The sequence below is a fragment of the Hemicordylus capensis genome, chromosome 3 (assembly GCF_027244095.1).
Source record: "Hemicordylus capensis ecotype Gifberg chromosome 3, rHemCap1.1.pri, whole genome shotgun sequence".
In the NCBI taxonomy this organism is placed as follows: Eukaryota; Metazoa; Chordata; class Lepidosauria; order Squamata; family Cordylidae; genus Hemicordylus; species Hemicordylus capensis.
The window spans coordinates 354,670,249-354,692,496 of NC_069659.1; the positions used below are offsets into that span (position 1 = coordinate 354,670,249).

The 22,248-nt window shown below is 50.9% G+C and overlaps 1 protein-coding gene across 2 annotated transcripts in view; it reads right to left on the reverse strand.

Annotated features, from left to right (window-relative positions):
- TNK2 (tyrosine kinase non receptor 2) overlaps positions 1–22,248 on the reverse strand; it is a 119,881-nt gene that overhangs the window by 91,655 nt on the left and 5,978 nt on the right. Inside the window, exon 2 of one of the 2 annotated variants that reach the window (XM_053307731.1) lies at positions 9,595–9,865. In XM_053307731.1, coding sequence (XP_053163706.1) covers positions 9,595–9,618 — 24 coding nt within the window. In that variant the 5' untranslated portion in view covers positions 9,619–9,865. Of the gene's footprint in view, positions 1–845; positions 866–9,594; positions 9,866–22,248 lie in introns of those variants that run through there. The other variant, XM_053307732.1, reaches the window with a different exon arrangement.

The following is a 22,248-nucleotide window of genomic DNA, read 5'->3' on the forward strand; positions in this document are numbered from 1 at the left end:
AAATGTAATAATAATAATTATAATAATAATAATTATTATTATTATTACCAATCCTGCATTGGTAAGCTAGACTTGCATTGTAGTATTATCATCCCCACACTGGAGATGGCGAGAGACAGGCAGAGAGACTGTGCACTCCCATCACCCTCAGCCTCAACAACCACCGTTGCAGATGATGGGTGTTGTAGTTCAGCAATAGCTGAAGAGTTTCAGGCAGGCCACCCCTGCCCTCATGAGTTTAAGGGAACAAGATTTAAGGCAAGGATTTTCAGACTCGTGCTCTGAGCTGCCATGCACACCCACTCTCAACAGACATGCATGTGCTCGTTCGTCACACAGGGTGCATTTAATTCGCTACCTGTGCAGGAAATTCAATGCATGTGAAACAGCCACAGACTGAATCTATTTGCAGACAGCAGGAAAACGAAACAGATTCTTCAAAGTAGTGAGCCCCGTTTCTACCATCCAAACCCAAACTTCCTGTGTAAAGTATTATACCAATCATACCAAACGGGTACAAATAAATCCAGAGATAAAAACTAGAAGCACCCAATTCCAAACTGGGAACCGAGCCCATTCCCTCTCTCTCGGAAAGCCCTCCCAAGTGACCCAGACCCCTCTCCGATGCACGCTGTTGTGGTCCTGGGAGGTTTCAGAGTGTGTACTGAGTCAGTTTCAATCTCATAGGAAGTTCAAAAGCAGCTTGGGGCCCACTAGAGGGTGTGAAAGGCAAAGTTTCGTGCCCCAGAGGAGGAGAAGGGCTTGAAATCACAGGTCCAAACAAGGCTAGAGCCTGACAGCATCCCACCAAGGGATAGGATGCCAGGTTCCTCATCGGTACTCACCTCCTGCATCCCTTCCGGAGGGATGTCTCAAGGCTCAGGTGACAGCTTGCCGGTCACACACATCTGGCCAGGAATCAGTCTCTCCCTCTCTCTCTCTCTCCCAGCCTCCCTCCCTCCCTCTCTCCCAATTGGCCAGGCAGTCACATGACAATGACTTCACCCATCCTGGCATGCAAGGAGGAAGGTGACCATTCACTCATTAGCAACAGCAAGGCAGGGAGGCAGGCAGCTAGTGGGTGGCGGCAGTTTCAGTGACACACTCAGTGCCGGTCCTGTGGGTTTCCCTGGAGAGGCATCCTCCAAGCATGCTCAGACGTCAGTGCAGGAACAACAACAAAACAAAAAAGCATCGCCAGGCGCACAGTCACCCCCTGAAGGCACTTGGGAATGCTGGCAGGACATTCCTCTGTCCATTCAGAGGCACTCTCGACCAGGAAGATCCTCCACTCAGGATCGTCGGCTCCGGGTTTCTTTGCACCTGGATCTGGGTCACACCCGACTGCAAGCTCCTTGGAGGGGGACCGTTGCTGGACCTTATCAAGTGCAGGATGGACCCTAGAGCTGATGGGAGGAAGCCCCACTAGCAAAATCAACATCTGGAGATGGGGAGACTGCAACACCCGGGGAGCTTGCCCAGGTAAGCTTGGCACCTTTCCCTCCTGCAAAGGTTCTGTGCATTGAATGGCTGAAGAATGGCATTTCAGCAGGAAGTGTTTCCACCCAGCACGGTAGCTTAGTGGTAGCACACCTGCATTGCACGCAGAAAGTTCCAGGTTCAATTCCCGGAAGCATCTCCAGGAAGGTCTGAGAAAGATCCAGTTTAAAACCCTGAATGCTGCCACTCAGAGTGGGCAACAGTGACCTAGATCAACCAAGAGTCTGACTCAACATACGGCAACTTCATATATTCACCTCTCCGTGGAGGGGGGGGAACACTGCACCTATTGAATTTCTGCCCCCCAAATAAAGGTGGCAATTCGGTTTCTATCCGCAGTTCAACTGTAAGAATATGTCCTACTTCTGGCCCACCCGGAGTGCTCCCCAGAAAGTCTGGTCACCTCCAACCCACAAAGGAAGTGACCACCTGGCTGGAACCAGCCTGGAGCTCCTGCACCAGGGCAGAAATGGAGAACGGTCTCAAGGGAGGAGAGCTGGTCTTGTGGCAGCAAGCATGCATGGTCCCCTTTGCTAAGCAGGGTCTCCTCTGGTCTGCATTTGGATAGGAGACTACATGTGTGAGCACTGGAAGGTATCCCCCCAACAGGGGATGGGGCCAGAGCTCAGTGGAAGGGCATCTGCTTTGCATGCAGGCTGCCTGTCAGCATCACTAGGGAGGGCCCGGAGAGCCACCACCAGTCAGTGCAGACAAGACTGAGCTCGATGGACCAATGGCCTGACTCTGTATAAGGCAGCTTCTTCTGTTCCTATGATCTCAGAGAGCAGGACAGCTTCCTAGAAGGGACCCGACAGAGGCTGACAAAACCACGGCAATGTCCACAAAACGTTGGTTCCAGGGGCACAGCGAGACCCCTGGGGGCCCAGGGACAAAAGCTTTGCAGGGGGCTCCTACTATCACATGTGCAGAGTGTGTGCTCCCAACACAAGCCACGCCCTGCATCTGACGTCAGACGCAAGGAGCAGGGCAACAAATATCTTCCCCCACTGCCGCCCCTGCCCTGCCGCTGCTTCTTGTCTTTGCCCCCGTGACGACGGCGGGCACTATGGCTGGGCCGGGGGTCTCCAGCCGGCATGCCTCTCTCTCTCTTGCCAGCTGAATTATGCGCCTGCGCAGTTCAACTATGGACGCTGCATGCCCGTTAAGTTATAGACATGTGACTTGCACTGTTGAACTGCGCAGGTGCGCAGTTTGGCCAGCCGGCAAGAGAGGGAGAGGGAGAGAGGCCTGACCCAGCCACAGCGCCCACAGATAAGAAGCAGAGGCGGGGTAAGGGCAGGGGTGTGGCACGGAGGTCTTCTTGGGGGAGGCCTGAACCTCTGGGCCCAGAGACACTTGTCCCTGCTTGTTCAATGGACGCTACGCCCATGGTTGGTTCATCAGTGGCCAGAGCCTCCTTTCATTCATCATCCTGGTTTTTGCATATCCTGCACTGCTTCAAGTGTAGAATTTGGTTCTATGCAGGCAACTACTTGTGCCATTACATGCGGGATGACCACACAAGTGTCCGTCTTGCAGCAATCCTGGCTTCTCCCATTTTTTTAAAAGCACATTTCTAAACTTAGAGTTGCACAGCTTAAAAGAGAGAGAGAGAGAGAGAGAGAGAGAGAGAGAGAGAGAGAGAGAGAGAGAGAGGAGAGCCTTCCAGAAACGGGAATCCGGCACCTGTAAGCCTCTCCTCCAGTTCTGTGAACAGCCAGCCCTTCCCCAATCTCCGCTTTTAAGCTTATTTTCCCCTCCCCACATCAAATCCCTTCCATATGGCCCATACGACAAGCCTTCTGGCATCCCCAGCCTGCAAAGAGCTAGGATTTCGTCAGATATACGTGGGGGGTGGGTTGCCGGCTTAGTCTGGAGCTGGACAACCAAGACTCGTTCCTGGATTGAGGACCCCATTCTCCCTTTCTGCTTTCACAGCTGGCGGGGGGTGGGAGTCTGGGAGTACTTCTGGATCCACACCTCTCCTTGGTTTCTCAGGTTGAGGCGGTGGCCAGGGGTGCTTTCTATCAGCTCTGGCTGATACGCCAGCTGCGTCCATTTCTCGAGATCAATGACCTCAAAACAGTGGTACATCTGTTAGTCACCTCCAGACTGGACTTCTGTAATGCGCTCTGTGTGGGCCAACTCATCTGGTGGCCACACGGAGCCGGGCCTTCTCGACTGCTGCCCCGAGACTGTGGAATGTGCTCCCTGCTGAGATGCGATCCTCTCCATCCCTGACTATTTTTAAAAAACATCTGAAGACCCATCTCTTCACCCAAGCTTTTTCAGCCTTTTAAATGTGTAGTTTTAATTTTATACTGTTTTTAAATTGCTAAACTGTTTTAACTTTTTATATTTGTTTTAATTGTTTTTATGTTATTGTTAACTGCCCAGAGACGAAAGTTTGGGCAGTATACAAGTTAAACAAACAAACAAACATACAAACACACACACACACACACACACACACACACACACACACGTCAGCCAGGCAGATGCTGCTGCACTGGGTGTGTTGCCTTCCTTCTCCCTGCAGCACATGCCAGCTACTGTAGCTCAGGTCCTGTGAAACAGCGGACCCTGCATAGAGAGGCAGGGCCTTTTTGGTTGTGGCCCCTCGGCTTTGGAATGCATTCCCAGAAGAGCTTCATCATGCTCCCTCCCTCAGTGTGTTTAAGATACAATTGAAAACACATCTTTTTAGAGAGGCTTTTTACTATTTTATCCACTGCCATATCTGGTACGTTTCTTAGTTTTTTGTTTTTCATTTTTAACTTTTAATTTGGAACTTTAAATGTGGTTTTAGCTTGGTCTTTTAAAACTTTAATGATTTTATGTTGTATCTAAGTTTTTAATGCTGTAAGCCGCACCAAGCAGTAGTGTACTGGAGGGGCGGGGCATACATATTTTAAATAACTAAATACATAAATAAAGCACTTGCAAGGAAGGGGTGGGGGGATCTTTAAGGCAAGGCTGCACAACTCCCACTCACCCAGTCCTCATGAGCCAGGGTGGCTGCTTCTGCTTCCGGCTGCTCCCCTCTCCCCCCATCCCATCCCATGCTTTACCAGCCTGCACACTTCTACCTGTTGAATGACCAGCCTGCAGGCAGCACGACTCTCGCTAACACTGGGGCAGGGTGGGATGAGAGAGAGAGCCAGCAGAACCCAAGGCAGCTGCACCTCCTACCTCCAGCTGCTTTTGGACTACAACTCCCATCATCCCTATTGACTACTGTGGCTGGAGATGATGTTGTAGTTCAGCAACAGCCAGAGGACCAAAACTGTGCAGCTCTGCTTAAGAGGAAGGGACACAATCCTCCCTGCTCAGAATTTATTTTGCCCAATGTTAAGCAACAAAGGAAAACATCCCTTTGGGCCCCACCTCTGCAAGAGCAGTGGCTTTATGCTTGCTTTGCCCCTTTGTGCAGACCTCAATCAAGTGAGCCACACGTTACATGGGAACAGAAGAAGGCCCACAAACAAACAAGCAATTCCTCCCCCTGCAAAAAATCACTAGCTAATCTTACTTGGGGGGCAAATTACTGCCTGACCTCAATACAGTGATGACCCTGAGCAATCTGTCGGATCATTTAAAAAAAAAAATCCAAGTGCTGACCACTGTTACCTGTAACAGAGATTCCCAGGTGTTATTGACTACAACTTCCATCATCCCCAGCCAGAGGCCACTGCAGCTGCAGATGATGGGAGCTGTAGTCAGCAACATCTGGAAATCCTTGTTACCGGAAAAACTGAGGACAACTAAATGTGTCGGCACATACATACCAACACAACATCCATTTCTCAGGCGGCAGCAGTATCAAGAGGGCTATTTGGTGGCCTTTCACTGCAAGGTGCCAGGCGTCTTGAACCAGGGACTCTTGAAGGGGAGCCCAGGTGCCGAACTCTTTGACACTGTGGCGGCTTGGTGGAGAAGAAAGCTGCCTGGCCTGCTCTGGGCTGCACTACAGCACCACCACTTCAAGTGGACAAACGTTAGTATTGCAGCTACCAGCTCATCAAGGGGCAGGAGCTCACAGCAGGTTTTACTGCAAGGCTTTACTGCGAGTCCGAAGTTGCCCCCCCCCCAACTGAAGCAAAAAGTGGACATTTTTACCCCAGATATAAATCAGACTACATTCTAATGCACAGTGAAAAACCCAAATTGTGTGTGACGTGCTCCCTGATAGCTTGCAGGGACTTTGGGGTAGATCTGGCCGATATGTGAATTCTGGAGGAGTGTGCTCCTCCATTCTGGAGGAGATGCGAACTAAAAGGCAGGTGTGAAAAATTTCCAGGTGACACAAGGACCCAACAGGATTCCACCCACTCCGATAAGACTGCCTATTCCGGCCCAACTCCTCGGTCTGAGCAACAGTGCTCCAGAAAGGACACAACTAGCTTTCCGAGGGGCCATCATCAAGGAACCTCTGGAGGGGGTCCTGACATCCAAACAGCATGCTCTCTCAAGAATCTTCCTTCCTTGCAAACTGAGATTCTCAGGAACTCACAACCCCACAAGGCACAGCACTTGGGAAACGCAAACAGACTTGCACCTGTCTCGGTCTCCGTCGTTGCTCCTCACACCTGAGAGTGAGGCTCCTTGCAGGACTGAAACTGTGGAGGAGATCTGCACCAGCACCGGCCAATTGCAGGAGCCGGCGCATGGCCAAGAGAGCCAGAGAAAAAACCAGAAATCCTTGCAAACGGGAAAACGAGAGGGGTTGAAAGTCTCATGCCAGATACGGGGAGCCTTTAATAGGAGCACAGGGTATCCAAACTGGCAGCGCTCCACAACTCCATACTCCACATAGGGACACACGAAGCTGTCTCATACAGAGTCCATCTTGCTCCATCTAGCTCAGTATTGTCTACACTGACTGGCAGTGGCTCTCCAAGGTTGCAGGCAGGAATCTCTCTCAGCCCTATCTTGGAGATGCCAGAGAGGGAACCTGGAACCAGGTTTCCAGAACTGGAGGACTGGGGGAAGACGACAGCACGGCTGTTGGTGCCAGGCCTGCAAAAGACATTCTGAAGCACCACAAGCACATTATTCTCCAAGGCCAGGATGTCATTTTTGCACTGCCACAATCCCAGTAATCACAACAAGGAGCATTTATATGGCATTTTGAGTGCTAGTCTGGCCTAACCTTCAGGACAGTGGCAAGGATTACTCCCATAACATACTTGAAGCTCTCTGAACAATCAAAAGCACTGTTTAAGTGCTGAGGATTATTACAATCAAAGGAACATAGGAAGCTGCCAGATACTGAGTCAGACCATGGGTCCATCTAGCTCAGTATTGTCTTCACAGACTGGCAGCGGCTTCTCCAAGGCTGCAGGCAGGAATCTTTCTCAGCCCTACCTTGGAAATGCTGCCAGGGAGGGGACTTGGAACCTTCCACATGCAAGCAGGCAGATGCTCTCCCTAGAGTGGCCTCATCCCCTAAGCGGGATATCTTGCAGTCCTCACATCACATGTAGTCTCCCATTCAAATGCAAACCAGGGCAGACCCTGCTTAAGAAAGGAGACAGTCCATGCTTGGTACCACAAGACCAGCTCTCCCATTCTGACGATGATCTCCACCATAAAAAGTAATTGGGAGTCCCCAAGCATGTTCTTGTCCACTGCCACATAGTGTCCTCTAGTGGCCAACCAGAGTGAGCTTCAACGGGAAGGACTCACACCCACCCACCCCCCGCTGTCCTTCCTTCATGGCTGCCTGAAGTTCTCCAAGTTCTCGCAAAGCAGCGGATGAACAGGCCACCCGCATGCAATAAACTCAGGGACATGCCAGGAGGATGTTGGGATGGCCACCCAAGATGTGCTAAGGGGGCATAGTTGGCACACCCACAGAAGATGTGCCAGGAAGATGCACGCACTCAACACATCCCTTTCTAATGGTGTGGGCTTGAAAGGTATCATCCAAACCAGCCCAAAGGGTTTTGAACACTTGGAAGCGCTAGGCGTACTGCCGTGCCCTGAAATCCTAAGCATGTTGGCTTCCAAGCCCGTCTCGATGTCTGTAGTAGGATCTACTCCCATGTGAATGTGCAGCCCGTTACGACGATGCATGCCAATTGTGCCTGAAGCTAGGAAATGATGCACTCGTCTTGGCAAAATCCTGCCCTCGTGGAGATTGCTCAGAGGCTTTTTTCCAAAATCCAAGCCCGTGTTCTGCCAGACTATTATGACACAGGACTTCCTCAAAGCATTGCTTTCACATACCGGAAGTGCCTTTTCTAGTTATCTGCACAGTTACCGGCAAGTGCAGCAGTAGTGCACACAATCACATGGCCGCCCACCAGTCAAAATAAAGGACCGGATAAGATCTTACAGGTATTAACTCCAGTCCACAAGCGCCCCACCACATCCACTTTAAGACAGCCAACATTAGAGATTAAAATGAAACCTGACATTACTCAAGGTACCAGGCTTGATGGTCTTGCTCAGGGGAAGTGTTACGTAAACAGAAGTCCAGAGGGAGAGGCGTCATTCTCAATTCCGTAGATCATCTGTGTCTGGACTGTTCCACTTTGCACTGAAGGCAGGTGCGGGTCATAGGGTTGAATGAGCCATTAATTCCCTCTAAGGCAAAGTTCTTCATTGTAAGGCCCTGGGGCCAGTAGCAGTAGCCAGCAGCAGCCCCCTAAGTGTGCTCCCCTTACTAATGATTTATTGGGCCTGTGTGAAGCTTTGGTCGAAGCTGAATACTCTGCACATTCCCTTTGCCCAGTGCTGGTGCTGTGTGTGTGTGTGTGGGGGGAGGCATCCTTAAGGAACACAGAACCCTCTTGAACCTCTGTCCCATCCTGGAAGGCCTGCCCAGAGTGTAGCTCTTCCCAGGCCTTTCCTCCTCGGGCTCTGCCTCTCTCCAGGGGCCCCCAGCACTGAGAAAAGCACAGTCCAGTGCAGAGGATGGCCCGATGGGAAATGGCTCTCACAGGGAAGGTGTTTTGCCAAAGTGGCCTCCACCAGAAAAACAGCCAAGAGCACTGGTCCAAGGCAGCCGAAGAGCTCGAGACGATTCACTGCATGTAAAAACCTGCAAGACAGGAAGCCGTTTAGGCTTGAACCTCTCGATGTGGTATCTGGTTTCCTGTATGCAGATGATGAGATGTTCCTCAGGAGGGGCGGGATTGTCTGAGCTCCGACCTGCAGCCTTAGGCACAGGGTTACCGCATCTGGGGAAACTGGGTCATGCGATGAATACGAAGGCGACGAATATTCATATACCGCTTTTCAACAAAAGTTCCCAATGCCGTTTACGTAGATAGAAATTAAAAAAAACAAAGATGGCTCCCGGTCCCCAAAGGGCTCATGGTCTAAAAAGAAACATAAAGTTGACACCAGCAACAGCCTCTGGAGGGATGCTGTGCTGGGGATGGAGAGGGCCAGTTGCTCTCCCCCTGCTCAACAAAGAGAAATGCCACTTCAAAAAGGGGCCTCTTTCAGGGTTTGAGCCTCATCGCTGTGGACTGAAAGAGCAAACTCTTTCAGAATACCAGGGCAGGAGGGGCTCTCAGCCTTGGGCTCCCATCATGGCCAGCCCTTGGCCACTGTGGCTGGGGATAATGGGAGCTGGAATCCAACAACATATGGGGGCCTGGACCAGTGCTCCCTCTGACAGGGATTCCCAGATGCTGTTGACTACAATTCTCAGAATCCCCAGCTGCAAAGGCTTTTGCTTGGGGATTATGGGAGTTGTAGTCAACAACATCCTTGTCAGAGAGAACAGTGGCCTGGACTAGGGTGTTATTCCCTGAAGCACTAAACGGAAATTATATGCATACAGCGCCTCCCACAAGTGAATGAATAAGAGAACCTCCAAGAAAAGTCAGGGATTTAAAAAGTCTCGATGCATTTTAAAACCAGGCATGAATCGCCTTTAAAGCTGATGCCTCTCGTGGACGCCTATAGGCAGCAGTCCTTTCTTTCTTTCTGTTAACCCCTATGCATGTGTCCTCCTTGAAGTTTCATGGAACTCAGTGGGAATTACTTCTGCGTAAACAAGCCTAGGATCTGGACCCCAAGGCAGCTGCTTCGAAAAGCCTGGACTACAACAGAGCTCTGACAAGCATGCAGACCTACCTGAGGCTGCGTTATTTGGGTCATCCTCCGATTCCAGCGTCCACTTTCGCCCCGGGGTCCACACAACAGGGACGGTCCTTTGGCTGTATCCCCACCTTTCCTTATGAAGTTTCCCCACCTTCACAGGGATTTGTCTCGAGAGAAGAGGTCACCGAGGAACCGCCTAAGCACCCAGCTTCTTCAGAGTATTATGGTCTGGCTCAAACAGAGGGTCCTGAGGTCCCAAAAAACTGCATTGTGATGTGGTCAAGGGAGGTGAAGAATGCAGGACCTGCAAGGGGATGAACCAAGGAGGCTTTTGTGAGGACACGAGAATCCACAAATCCCATCAACTGGATCAACTCTCGGGTATTTAGGTTTTGTCCTTCGACAGGCTCAATGGGAAAGGTGGGCTGAAACATTATCTTCCCTTGTTTCTCCCCACAATGCCAGATTCAGCAGATCAGGGCAGGCTGCACAAGGTTGCATGATCTGCTCCCTCTGCGTTCACCCTCAACTAGACACTTTCCAGACTAGACCCTACAACAGGGTCAGGACGTATCTCGGAAGTGGGCTTCCACACTTCCTGCATCGTGACACCGCAGTCCCTAGGCTGACAGCAGGGCGCTGTTCATATTTCCACTGCCTTGTTTTGAATTTAATCGCTGCAAGATAGTGCTATAATGTTGTATAAAGGTAAAGTGTGCCATCAAGTCGATTTCGACTCCTGGCGCCCACAGAGCCCTGTGGCTTTCTTTGGTTGAATTCAAAGCGGTTTACCATAGCCTCCTCCTGCTCAGTCTGAGATGATGGTCTTTCAGCATCTTCCCATAGCGCTGCTGCCCGATATAGTACCAGCGGGGATTCAAACCGGCAACCTTCTGCTTGTTAGTCAAGCATAAAAAAGTTGTTGTTGTTTCGGGTTGTTAGTTTTGGCGAGACTGCTCCCCCTGCTGGGCGCTTTGCTATTTAGGTTTTGAACAGGATTTGCCTGATCAGAAGCATTTTGCAGCTAATCTGGAAAGCGCCCTAGAGAGCCAGTGTGGTGTAGAGTGTTGGACTAAGACTCAGGAGACCCATGTTCAAATCCCCACTCAGCTAAGAAACTCATTGGGTGACTTTGGGCCAGGCCTAACCTACCTCACAGGAGCGTTGTGAGGATAAACATACCCAAGTACACCCCTCTGGGCTCCATGGAGGAAGAGCAGGATACAAATGTAAAAATAAATAAATAACTGTGCATAAATTCATTAACTCGGCATTGCACGTTTATCCAGCCCTCCTGGGGCACGCAGAGAATGATCCCCCCCCCCAATTTTATTCTCACAGCAAGTCTGCAAGGTAGGATCAACTGAAAACGGGTGCCTGGCTCAAGGCCACCCAACACTAAGAAGGGGTAATAGATTAGTGGTAGCATGCCTGCTCTATATCAGCGGCCCCGGGTTCGACCCCTGACATCTCCAGGGAGAGCTGGGGAAGGCCCTGCCTGGAACTCTGGAGAACTGCTGCCGGCCAGGGTCGACAATACAAGCCCAAGTTCTTGTGGGAAAGACGGATTCTGAGACTGTATTGAAAGGAAAAGAGTGTGTGTGGCATCGCGTACAAGGCTTGTGAGGGGAGGGGCTACCTGTCCCATCACCACGTGAACCAGAATTGCCCTTGCGCCCCTGTGGCTTGTGCCAGCTGACACTCTGGCCCTGGCAGTCACGTTGGCTATGATTCTGGTTCTTCGCCAGCTGTGGCAGGAGATGATGGGAGCTGCAGCCCAGCAACAGCTGGAGAGCCTCCGCTTGGCCATTCCCGCAATAGCCCCCTCTCACTGTTGCTCTCAGGCAACTGCTACTCACAGGTACACTGCCTCTGCAACTGGAGGGTCCAAGCAGGCATTGAAAACTGAGTCCGACGCTGCAGAAGACACATCCATCACCATCAGGGAGCTTTGCACGCAGAATGTCCCAGGTTCAATCCCTGGAGTAAGACACCTGCCTGAAACTTCGGAGAGCCAGTGCCGCTAAAGGGACCGAGGGTCCAATTCGGTGCCAAGCAGCTTAGGAACATAGGAAGCTGCCATATACTGAGCCATACCGTCTCGCTCAGTACTGTCTACACAGACTGGCTTCTCCAAGGTGGCAGGCAGGAGTCCCTCTCAGCCCTGTCTTGGAGATGCTGCCAGGGAGGGAACTGGGAACCTTCTGCAGGCAAGAATCCAGATGCTCTTCCCAGAGTGTCCCCGTCCCCAAAGGGGAATTTCTTACAGCGCTCACACATGTGGTCTCCCATTCAAAGGCAAACCAGAGTGGAGCCTGCTTAGCAAAGGGGACAATTCATGCACAAGACCAGCTCTCCTCTCCTATGGCGGAGAAGCAGGGCCTCCTTGGTCCCGGTCTGCCCCCCCCATGCAATAACCCCCACACCACACCGGTTCTCCCCCAGTGAGTGGCTGCTGTCATATACAAGGAGGGGAGAATCCGTGTGTTCCTGTCCCAGAGACTCCACTGGGAAAGCGTGTTCCCTGCCCGGCTTCTCCTCGGAAAGGAGACCGGAGGCTCCCCTGCCCTTCCCTGCAGGAGCCACTCAAGCCCAAACATCAGCCTTGACCGCCAAGCCCCTCCCCAGGAGGGGAGGACAAGCGGGTGGCCCAGAGGTCAGCAGGAGCGGGTGCCAAGCCAAACAGGAAAGGCCCGGCCGCTGGGCTGGAATGAGAGACAAACAAGGGAAGCGTGTGCGGGGGTGGCAGAGAGAGGGGCAAGAGAGAGAACAGGTCGGCGGGGGGGAGCCCAAACCCTCCCTTGGAGTCAGCTGATAGCCAAAGGGAAGGCAGGCAGGCCCGCGAGGCCTGCTGAATTTGCTGGCCACAAGACAGGGCGACTGGCGTTCCCTGGCGTGGCTCGGAAAGGGATTAAGGCAAATCTATCTATCTATCTATCTAATCAAATTTATACCCTGCCCAAACTTACGTCTCTGGGCGGCCAACAGCAATCAAAACACATATAAAAGTTAATTCAACATAAAACACATATAAAATTAAAGCAATACAATAATTTAAAAACCATAAAATTAAACTAACAGTATTTTTTTTAAAATTAAAAACCTGAGAAAGCTTGGGTTAAAAAAAAGGGTTTTCAAATGTTTTTTAAAATGTTTTTTAAACATTTTAAAATGTTGTGGGTTTTTTTTTAATGCGTGGAGGCTGCCAGTGGCAAGATAGAACCTCTCTAGCTTCAGAGGCGGGAGCCTTCCGAGTAGCAGGTGCAGGGAAGGGGCTCTTGGAGTGGTGGCCAAGCTGAGGCTCTACAGCAGTTGCTGGACTACAACGCCCTTCACCCCCCGCTGCCATCTGCCTCTTCTGCTGGCTAAGAGCCAGAATTCTAGCAAATGTGAGCGCCAGCATCAGCAGGTCCGCTGATACAAGCCATGTAGAGGGGCAGACCCTACGTGATGCTGCCACCATCCCCAGTCCTTCCCCAAAATTCACCTTTAAAGCTTAAGCCAAGCTTTGCGAAACTTGAGTTCCCCCGGTGTTACTAGACTACAACTCCCATCATCCTCAGCCACAATGGCCAAATCCTGGGGGTGACAGGAGCTGTAGTACATCAGACTGGGGACAGGGGACCCAAGTCTGACAATCCAGGGATCATTGAGCTTCAGACAATCCAGTTGAGAAGGATGGTAAGAACATAGGAAGCAGCCATATATGGAGTCAGACCCTTGGTCCATCTAGCTCAGTATTGTCTACATAGACTGGCAGCAGCTTCTCCAAGGTTGCGGGCAGGAATCTCTCTCAGTCCTGTCTTGGAGATGCTGCCAGGGAGGGAACATGGAACTTTCCACATGCAAGCAGGCAGGTGTTTTTCCCAGAGCGGCTCCATCCCCTGAGGGGAATATCTTACAGTGCTCACACATGTAGTCTCCCATTCAAATACAACCCAGGGTGGACCCTGCTTAGCAAAGGGGACAATTGCTGCCACATGACCAGCTCTCCTCCCATGATGAAACTCCTTTATCCTCCTCCTCAACTGTAGCCAAGCTTCAAGTTACATGCAACTGAATGTGTTCATTTCTGTCCATCCCTATCCTTGCTGCCCACTCCGTTAGTCTTCCCCCCTCTCTAGTTTTTACTTTGTAACTTGCTTGGGGCAGGGACCTCTCTAATTATTATCACTATGCTGCTTTGCTTCTGGAATGCACAGAAGGTGTATCAAAAATAAATACAAGCTTTCAAAAAATAAATCTGAACGGCAGCAGTGAGAGAGAGACTCCCTCGCTGGGAAGCAGCACTATCGGCTCCTGCTCTGGATAAGAACATAAGAACAGCCCTGCTGGATCAGGCCCAAGGAGGCCCATCTAGTCCAGCATCCTGTTTCGCACAGTGGCCCACCAGATGCCGCTGGAAGCCACAGGCAGGAGTTGGGCGTGCCCTCTCTCCTGCTCTTACTCCCCTGCAACTGGTACTCAGAGGTATCCTGCCCTTGAGGCTGGAGGTGGCCCACAGCCCTCCAACTGGTAGCCATTGACAGATTGCTCCTCCATGAAGTTATCCAAACCCCTCTTGAAGCCATCCAGGTTGTTGGCTATCACCACATCCTGTGGCAGAGAGTTCCACAAGTGGATCACGCGTGGTGTGAAAAAGTACTTCCATTTGTTGGTCCTAGACCTCCTGGCAATCGATTTCATGGAGTGACCCCTGGTTCTAGTGTTGTGTGAGAGGGAAAAGAATCTCTCTCTCTCCACTTTCTCCACACCATGCATGATTTTATAGACCTCTATCATGTCTCCCTGCAGTCCTCTTTTTTCTAAACTAAAAAGCCCCAAGTGTTGTAGTCTTGCCTCATAAGAAAGGTGCTCTAGGCCCCTGATCATCTTGGTTGCCCTCTTCTGTACCTTCTCCAGTTCAACAATGTCCTTTTTAAGATGTGCTGACCAGAATTGTACGCAGTACTCCAAGTGTGGTCGCACCATAGTTTTGTATAAGGGCATTATAATGTTAGCCGTTTTATTTTCAATCCCCTTCCTAATGATCCCTAGCATGGAATTGGCCTTTTTCATTTGCCTTTGGACGTGCAATCCCCGCCAATCCTTGATCTCTTCTGGCCGAATCGTGGCTTGTCATTCCCACCAGGCACTCACTCTGGCGGAGTCCGGCTCTTGGCCTGCAATGAATGGAGTTACTGTTGGGGGGTCCCTGTGCATGCCCTTGGGTGGAGAGAGGGAGGGGGGACCTTCCCACGGCCCTCTCGCTCTCCCGTCCTTCTTGGGCCAGGCAGACTGTCCCACCTCTTGGAAACATTTTAGGACAGCCTGTCCTCGAAGCGGAGATGCTGCCGAGCGAACTCACACTCCAGGCCTGACACAGCAGCAGCTCCTGCCTGCTCTGAGGGACTCGAGCCAGAATCCCACCGCCTCTCCCTCCGCCCACCCCAGTTTCTCAGCAAGGACAGATTCCCAGATGGACAAGGAAAGGGAACTGTTGTTGACCAGCAAGGATTTCACTTCTACAGACAGTTGCAAGAAGATGAGGATTGCCCAGGGAGGATGGCTGGAGGCAGAAATTCAGCAGGTGCAGCTTTCCTCATTATTATATCTCCAAACCAGGAAAGGCTTCACTTACGGCAGGGGTTCCCAACCTGTGGCACTCCAGATGTTGGTAAACTACAACTCCCATCATCCCCAGATACCCCCTAGCTGGGGATAATGGGAGTTGGAGTTCATCAAGATCTGGAGTGCCACAGGTTGGGAACCCCCGACTTGTGGGATTTCTGGCTGTTGGAGACGCAGCATCTTTGTCAGGAGACCCTTGCATCCCTCTCCATCCTGACCAATAGGCCTCAGCACCACCCTAGGAGGGCCCTGGCAAGCCCTTGCCTTCACGCCTGCAGCCTCAGTACTCAGCCAGACACCAACCAGCAGTACAGCCACCCCAGAGCCCTAATGCAACCAAAGCCAATTATTTTCATGGCTAATAAATGAGCCATTTCCTCCCTCACTTAAGGTTTCTTTTTAAAGCAGCCAGACCAGGCAGAGAGTTTGCTTCTTCCAGCCAGCGGCGTCTTGGAACAGAACTATGGGGAGGCCAGCCAGGATCGGCTGAGCACTCTGTGTGTGTGTGTGTGTGTGTGCTGTTGGACTACAACTCCCATCATCTCCACCCCCAATAAATTGTGGTTGGGGAAGATGGGAGTTGTAGTCCAAGAACCTTGGAGTGGCTACCCATGCGCTAGCCTCTCCAGGTCAGAAAAATGCTTTGGTCCCTTGGAGGGCTGCCAATGCTGGGCTACTTGGACCAGTGCACAGAGTTAAAACACAACCATGTAAGAGAGAGTAAGAACAGTTAAAATTTCAGAAGATAGATAAAACCATCTCATAAGACAAGTTAAAAACAAATTAAATAGTTCAAAATTAATTTCAGCCAGAAGCCTGAGAAAAGAGGTGCAACTTGAGGGTCCTCCCAAAAACAAACCGAGAAGGAGATGCTCTTACTTCGACAGGGAGCATATTCCAAAGCCCCGGGGCAGCCACAGAGGAGACCTGGTCCCAAGTCGCCAACAAACCAGTCGGCAGCAACCGTAAACAGACCTCCCCAGATGATCTTAATAAATGGCAGGGCTCATGACAAAGGAGGTGCTCTCTTGGACCCAAGCCATTGAGGGCTTTCAAGGGAGTAACCAGTACTTTGTATTTCTCTCGGGAACATATCGGCAGCCAGTGCAATTCCTTGAAAGTCAGTGTTATATGGTTCCTACAGGTTGTCCCAGAGACCAACCTGGCTATCGCATTCTGTACCAGTTGTAGTTTCTGGACTATGTACAAAGGCAGCCCCATGTAGAGGGCATTACAGGAGTCAAGCCTAGAGGTTACCAGCATATACATCACTGTTTTAAGGTCATTTACCTCCAGAAATGGACATAGCTGACAGATCAGCCAAAGCTGATAAAAAGCACTCCTGGCCACTGCCTCAGCCTGAGAAACCAGAGAGAGTTTTGGATCCAGGAGCACTCCCAAGCTACGTAACTGATTTTTCAGGGGGAGTGTAACCCCATCCAGAACAGGCAGACCTAAACCATCTCTTAGGTCGCAACCCCCCACACTCAGTACCTCTGTCTTATTTGGATACAACTTCAGTTTGTTATCCCTCATCCAGCCCATTACGACCTCCAGACAGGCATTTAGGGAAGTTATACTATTTCCTGATGAAGCTGATATGGAGAAATAGATCTAGGTGTCACCAGCATATTGGCAACACCCAGCACCAAACCTCCTGAGGATCTCTCAAACCGGTTTCATTTAGATGTTAAAGAGCATAAGAGACGCAGACAATACAGAGCCTTGTGGAACTCCATACTTTAGTTCTTGCTTTGCAGAGCATCATTCTCCAAGTGACACCATCCGGAATCTACCAGAGAGGTTGGAAAGGAACCACTGTAAAATAGTGCCACCCAATCCCGCCTCCCTCAGGCGATCCAGAAGGTCCATGGTTTCAAAAACTACCGAGAGATCCAAAAGGATCAGCAGAAGCACACTCCCTTTCTTGATAGCTGGTTTGAAATGGGTCTGGAGCTGAGAGGCCACCACCCACTCAATCACCTTGCCCAACCATGGAAGATTGGAAACGGGTCTGTCATTAGCTCACTCTGAGGGATTCAAAGCAGATTTCTTCAAGGAAGGTCTAATAATAGCCTGCTTAAGACAAGGAGGCATCCTGCTGCCCTCTCTCAGAGAAGCATTTTGAGTTGGAATCTGTGATCTCCAGTCACTCTGAAGTAGGTTTGCACTTGGCCATGTGCAGGTGATGAGCACTCCATGACCGGGGCTCATGGAGTGCAGGAGGCAAGAGGCTTCCTGCAGCTCTCCTTCTGCATTTGGCTCCTCCTGTTGCATCTAGTTGGGGCGGGGGGGGTGGTGGGTTGAACCAGCAAGCCTGAGCCATTCTGGAAGGGCGGTATATAAATCTAATAAATAAATAAATATTAATAATAAATAAGTGCTAGAGGACTAACCAGGATAACAAGAGATGAGAAGGGGAAATTGAGATAATTGCACCATGGGGTGTGGGGGGCACACACACACACACACACACACACACACACACACACACACACACACACAGTGTTCCCTCTAAGGCGTGTGCACGTGCCAACACATTTTTAAATGTCCATTCAGTTAATTTTAGATCCCGCTCGGGTTGAAATGGGAAGGTCCCATTCTGAATGTGTGTGTGCACACGGTGCCTTGATAGGAGAGGAGAGCTGGTCTGGTGGTAGCAAGCATGACTTGTCCCCATAGCTAAGCAGGGTCTGCCCTGGTTGCATCTGAATGGGAGACTTGATGTGTGAGCACTGCAAGAGATTCCCATCAGGGGATGAAGCTGCTCTGGGAAGAGTAGAGGGTCCCAAGTTCCCTCCCTGGCAGCATCTCCAAGATAGGGCTGAGAGAGACTCCTGCCTGCAACCTTGGAGAAGCCACTGCCAGTCTGTGAAGACAATACTGAGCTAGATAGATCAATGGTCTGACTCAGTATATGGCAGCTTCCTGTGTTCCTATGATACGGCTGCCCAGAACAAATCTAATTCTGCACCCAGATGGAAAAAAAGTAGAGAGAACATTGATCACACCATAGGAACACAGGCAGCTGCCATATACTGAGTCAGACCATTGGTCTATCTAGCTCAGAATTGTCTACCCAGACTGGCAGCGGCTTCTCCAAGGTTGCAGGCAGGAGTCTCTCTCAGCCCTCTCTTGGGAGATGCTGCCAGGGAAGGAATTTGGAACCTTCTGCATACAAGCAGGCAGGTGATCTTTCTTCCCTGAGCAGCCCCATCCCCTAAGGGGGATATCTTACAGTGCTCACACAGGTAGTTTCCCACTCAAACGCAAACCAGGGTGGACCCTGCTTAGCAAGAGACAATTCATGCTTGCTACCACAAGACCAAACATCAAAGGGAGAACAGAAATTAGGGAGAAAGTGAATAGAACAAGGTGGTTGCACAATAAACACATGCTTCCAACACTAAAACAAAGAGTGATTTTTTAAAAATTTGTTTTGTATACCATGTATGCAGAGGAATCTGCCCTCTACTGAGTCAGACCATTGGTTCATCTTGATCAGTACTGTCTGCCCTCATTGGCAGTGGCTTCAGAGAAGGGTCTTTCCAGCTCTACCTGGAGATGGTGCCAGGGATTGAACCCAAAACCATCAGCATGAAAAGTCTTCCTGGTTCTAGTCCAGCACTCTCACCTCTACAGCCTGCTGCTTCCTCCTCCTTAATGCAGGAGTTCCTAACTTTGGTCCCCAGATATTGCTGGATTACAACTCCCATCATCCCCAGTCTGGTGATGATGGGAGCTGTAGTCCAGCAACATCTGGGGAACAAATGCTGAAAACCTCTGGATTAACCAATTTCAGTGCTGCAGTGCCAGGCTGTGATCAAAACAGCCACCCAGGGATGTTCCCCACGTCATGATTTTCTTTGTTGGGACTGTACCCAAGAGCAACTCCTTCAGGCAAGATCCCAGAAAGGGAAGGCTCTAGACCCACATCTGCGCCCTCCCAGTCAGAGGCCCCCAGATGGCTAAACTGCTCCCAGATTCTCAGTCACGTCACACCATCCCATTCCCAGCTCTCCGCTTAAAAAGCAGAGACGAAACAAAGGCAGGAAGAGCAAAGGAAGACAGGAAAATGCTGGGGGACACATCTGCACCACATATGGGTCCCCAGTGGGGTGTGGCGGGGGGGAGATTCCAAGCAGCAGGAACTGCCCCCACCCGCAAGTTCCAGAGGCCCCAGGCGGGGGGGTGGGGAGGAGGAAGAGCTCCTTCACAGCAGGGGGAGGAAAGCATATCCAGCAAGCTTGGGATTTAAATAAAGTGTGAAAGGAAATGGGCAGCTAAAGATTTGGGAGGCAGAATGGAATGGGGTGACCAGAGTATCTGCGAGGAAGGGTATGAGAGCATCGCCACCCATCCACACAAAATGCATAATTAACCTCTGGAATTCTCTGCCACAAGATGTGGTGATGGCCACCAGCTTGGTTGGCTTTAAAGGGGGCTTAGACAAATTCACGGAGGACAGGTCCATTGTTCCCTCTAACCGAGATTCCCAGAGGTTGCTGACTACAACTCTCATAATCCTCAAGTAAAAGCCATTGCAGCTGGGGACTCTGGGAGTTGTAGTCGTCAAACTCTGGGAAGCCCTGTTAGAGGGAACACTGGACAGGTCTATCAATGGCTGCTAGTCTGGAGGGCGACAGGCCACCTCCAGCCTCCGAGGCAAGATGCCTCTGAATACCAGTTGCAGGGGAGCAAGAGCAGGAGAGGGGGCACACCCTCCCCTCTGGCCTGTGAGCTTCCCAGAGGCATCTATCTAGTGGGCCACTGTGGAAAACAGGATGCTAGACTAGATAGGCCTTGGGCCTGATCCTGCAGGGCTGTTCTTAAGTCTGCCACACTGGAGCTCTATTTATGTTATGCTTCACACACATACAATCTGTGTACAGTGTACATACGTACAGATCTGTACACAGATACAGTTATTCCCATGTGATGCTGAACACATGCACAGCAGTACCCTTCCTATTTCATGCACTTGAGGGAATTCGGTCCAAGCTCACATCATGAACAGTCATTCACATATAAACCTGTGCCTGTGTACAGACACCTGAACACATGTACAGCATGTCCAACTGGGAATTGGGTTTCTGCTGGATTCTGGAGCTATCAACTACAATCCGCAACACAGGCCGAGCACAGCTCAGAGCTAGCTAGCTAGCTAGCACTCTCTCACTCTCAGAAAAGAGCTGCTCTTGTGGTAGCAAGCATGAATTGGCCCCTTGGGTAAGCAGGGCCCACCCTAGTTTGCATTTGTATGGATGACTACATGTGAGTACTACCTGCTGTAAGAGACACCCCTTAAGGGATGGAGCTGTAGCAGAGCATTTGCTTTGCAGGCAAAAGGCCCCAGGTGGCATTCCTGGCCGCTTTCCAGACTAGCTGCTCAACAGCAGCAAAATGCCTCCATTCGGGCAAGTCGCATTCAAAACCTAAACAGCAGGGGGAGCAGTCTTGCGGAAACGAACCACCCGAAAAAACAGCAACTTCCTTGCATCGGATATATGATGTCCTAGCTCTCTATCGCAGCGATTAAATTTGAAACAAGGCATTGGCAACGTGAACGGCACCCTGCCGTCCGCGTAAGGACTGCGGTGTCACAACACAGGAAGTGTGAAAGCACACTTCTGAGACACGTCCTGACCCCGTTGCAGGGTCGAGTCTGGAAAGTGCCCTGGCAGCATCTCCATGTAGGACTGGGAAAGACTCCTGCCTGAAACTTTGGAGAGCTGCTGCCAGCCAGTGCAGACAATGAGGTCGTTCCCATGACCAGGCGGGCAGGGCAGTGCTGGGGAGGCTGGTTTAACTCACCTGCTGCCTGTTTCTGGGAGCACGCTCCACACTCCCAAACGATCTATGCTGCGTGCCTGCAGCACAGAGTGCAGACGCATCCCACCCTCTGGAGGTCCCACAATGCACTGTGCAACATGCATTCCCCCAGGAGACAGACACTCTAGGCACCAGTCTCTGTGCTAGACATGGACTGCCAGAGGGCATTCCTCCCACAAGACAGATTCGCTCGCATTCAGGAGATGGTGAGGCACTTTTATGCCAATCCGCAACAAGAAGCCAGGTCAATTCAAGTTCTCATGGGCCTGATGGCCTCTTGCACACGACAGTTCGCTGTGCCAAACTCTGCATGCGGAAGCTGCAGTTGTGGTACCTGGGTGTGTTTTGTCCCAGTGTAGATCCCCAGGATCTGTCTCTTCTGATTCCATGAGGGATCCTGCACTCCATGTTATGGTGGACAGCCAGGGGACATAAACCCTCTGGTGTCTTCTGAGCAATCACAGCTGTGAGAGAAGGTGTCTTTGGAGGAGGAAGACTCACATCATCATCATCATCATCATCATCATCATCCAATCCTTGGGAAACAAACCTCTGAAAAGTAGAGGTGGATGGAGGCGTATGTGACACAGCCCCAGTGAACAACACACGATCCCAGAGCCCGGGCTAAGGGCTCGCTCAAGCCCTTAACCCAGGCTACAAAAAAGCCGGGCTACAAAAAAGCTGGGCTACTCTAGCCTGGGTTAGGCTGCACATGAGAACAGCCTCAGTACTGAGCTAGATGGGCCAAGGGTCTGACAAGGGTCTGATAAGGCAGCTTCTTGTGTTCGACATGCCTTGCATGCAGAAGGTCCTCGTTCCCAGGGGTGCTGGGAAGAAGTCCAAATGCCAAACTAACTGCCTCTTGATTAACTGCCTGATGTGTTTCAGCCTCACTATGGCCTTCTCCCGGGGCACTGCTCCAAAGTACAGACCACGTTGGTCCTAACTTCATTCTGTCCATCGGACCTGAAAAAGGCATTGGGACTTCTTGACAAGGGGCGTGGACCAGTGGATTCTCTATGGACCGGACTGACACCAGGAGGATATTGGCGTATGTCCCAGGCATGGACTAGCTATCAGCGGAACTGTGGTGTAGACATATTCCTACTTTTTACTCTGTGGCGATACGGGCTTTATTCTTGAATTAATTACTTCTTCTTAGTATGTGATAGCTATTGTATTTCTAAATAATATGTGTTTATACATGAGAGATATATGCTTGGATTCTCCTGTGTCTTGTTTTGG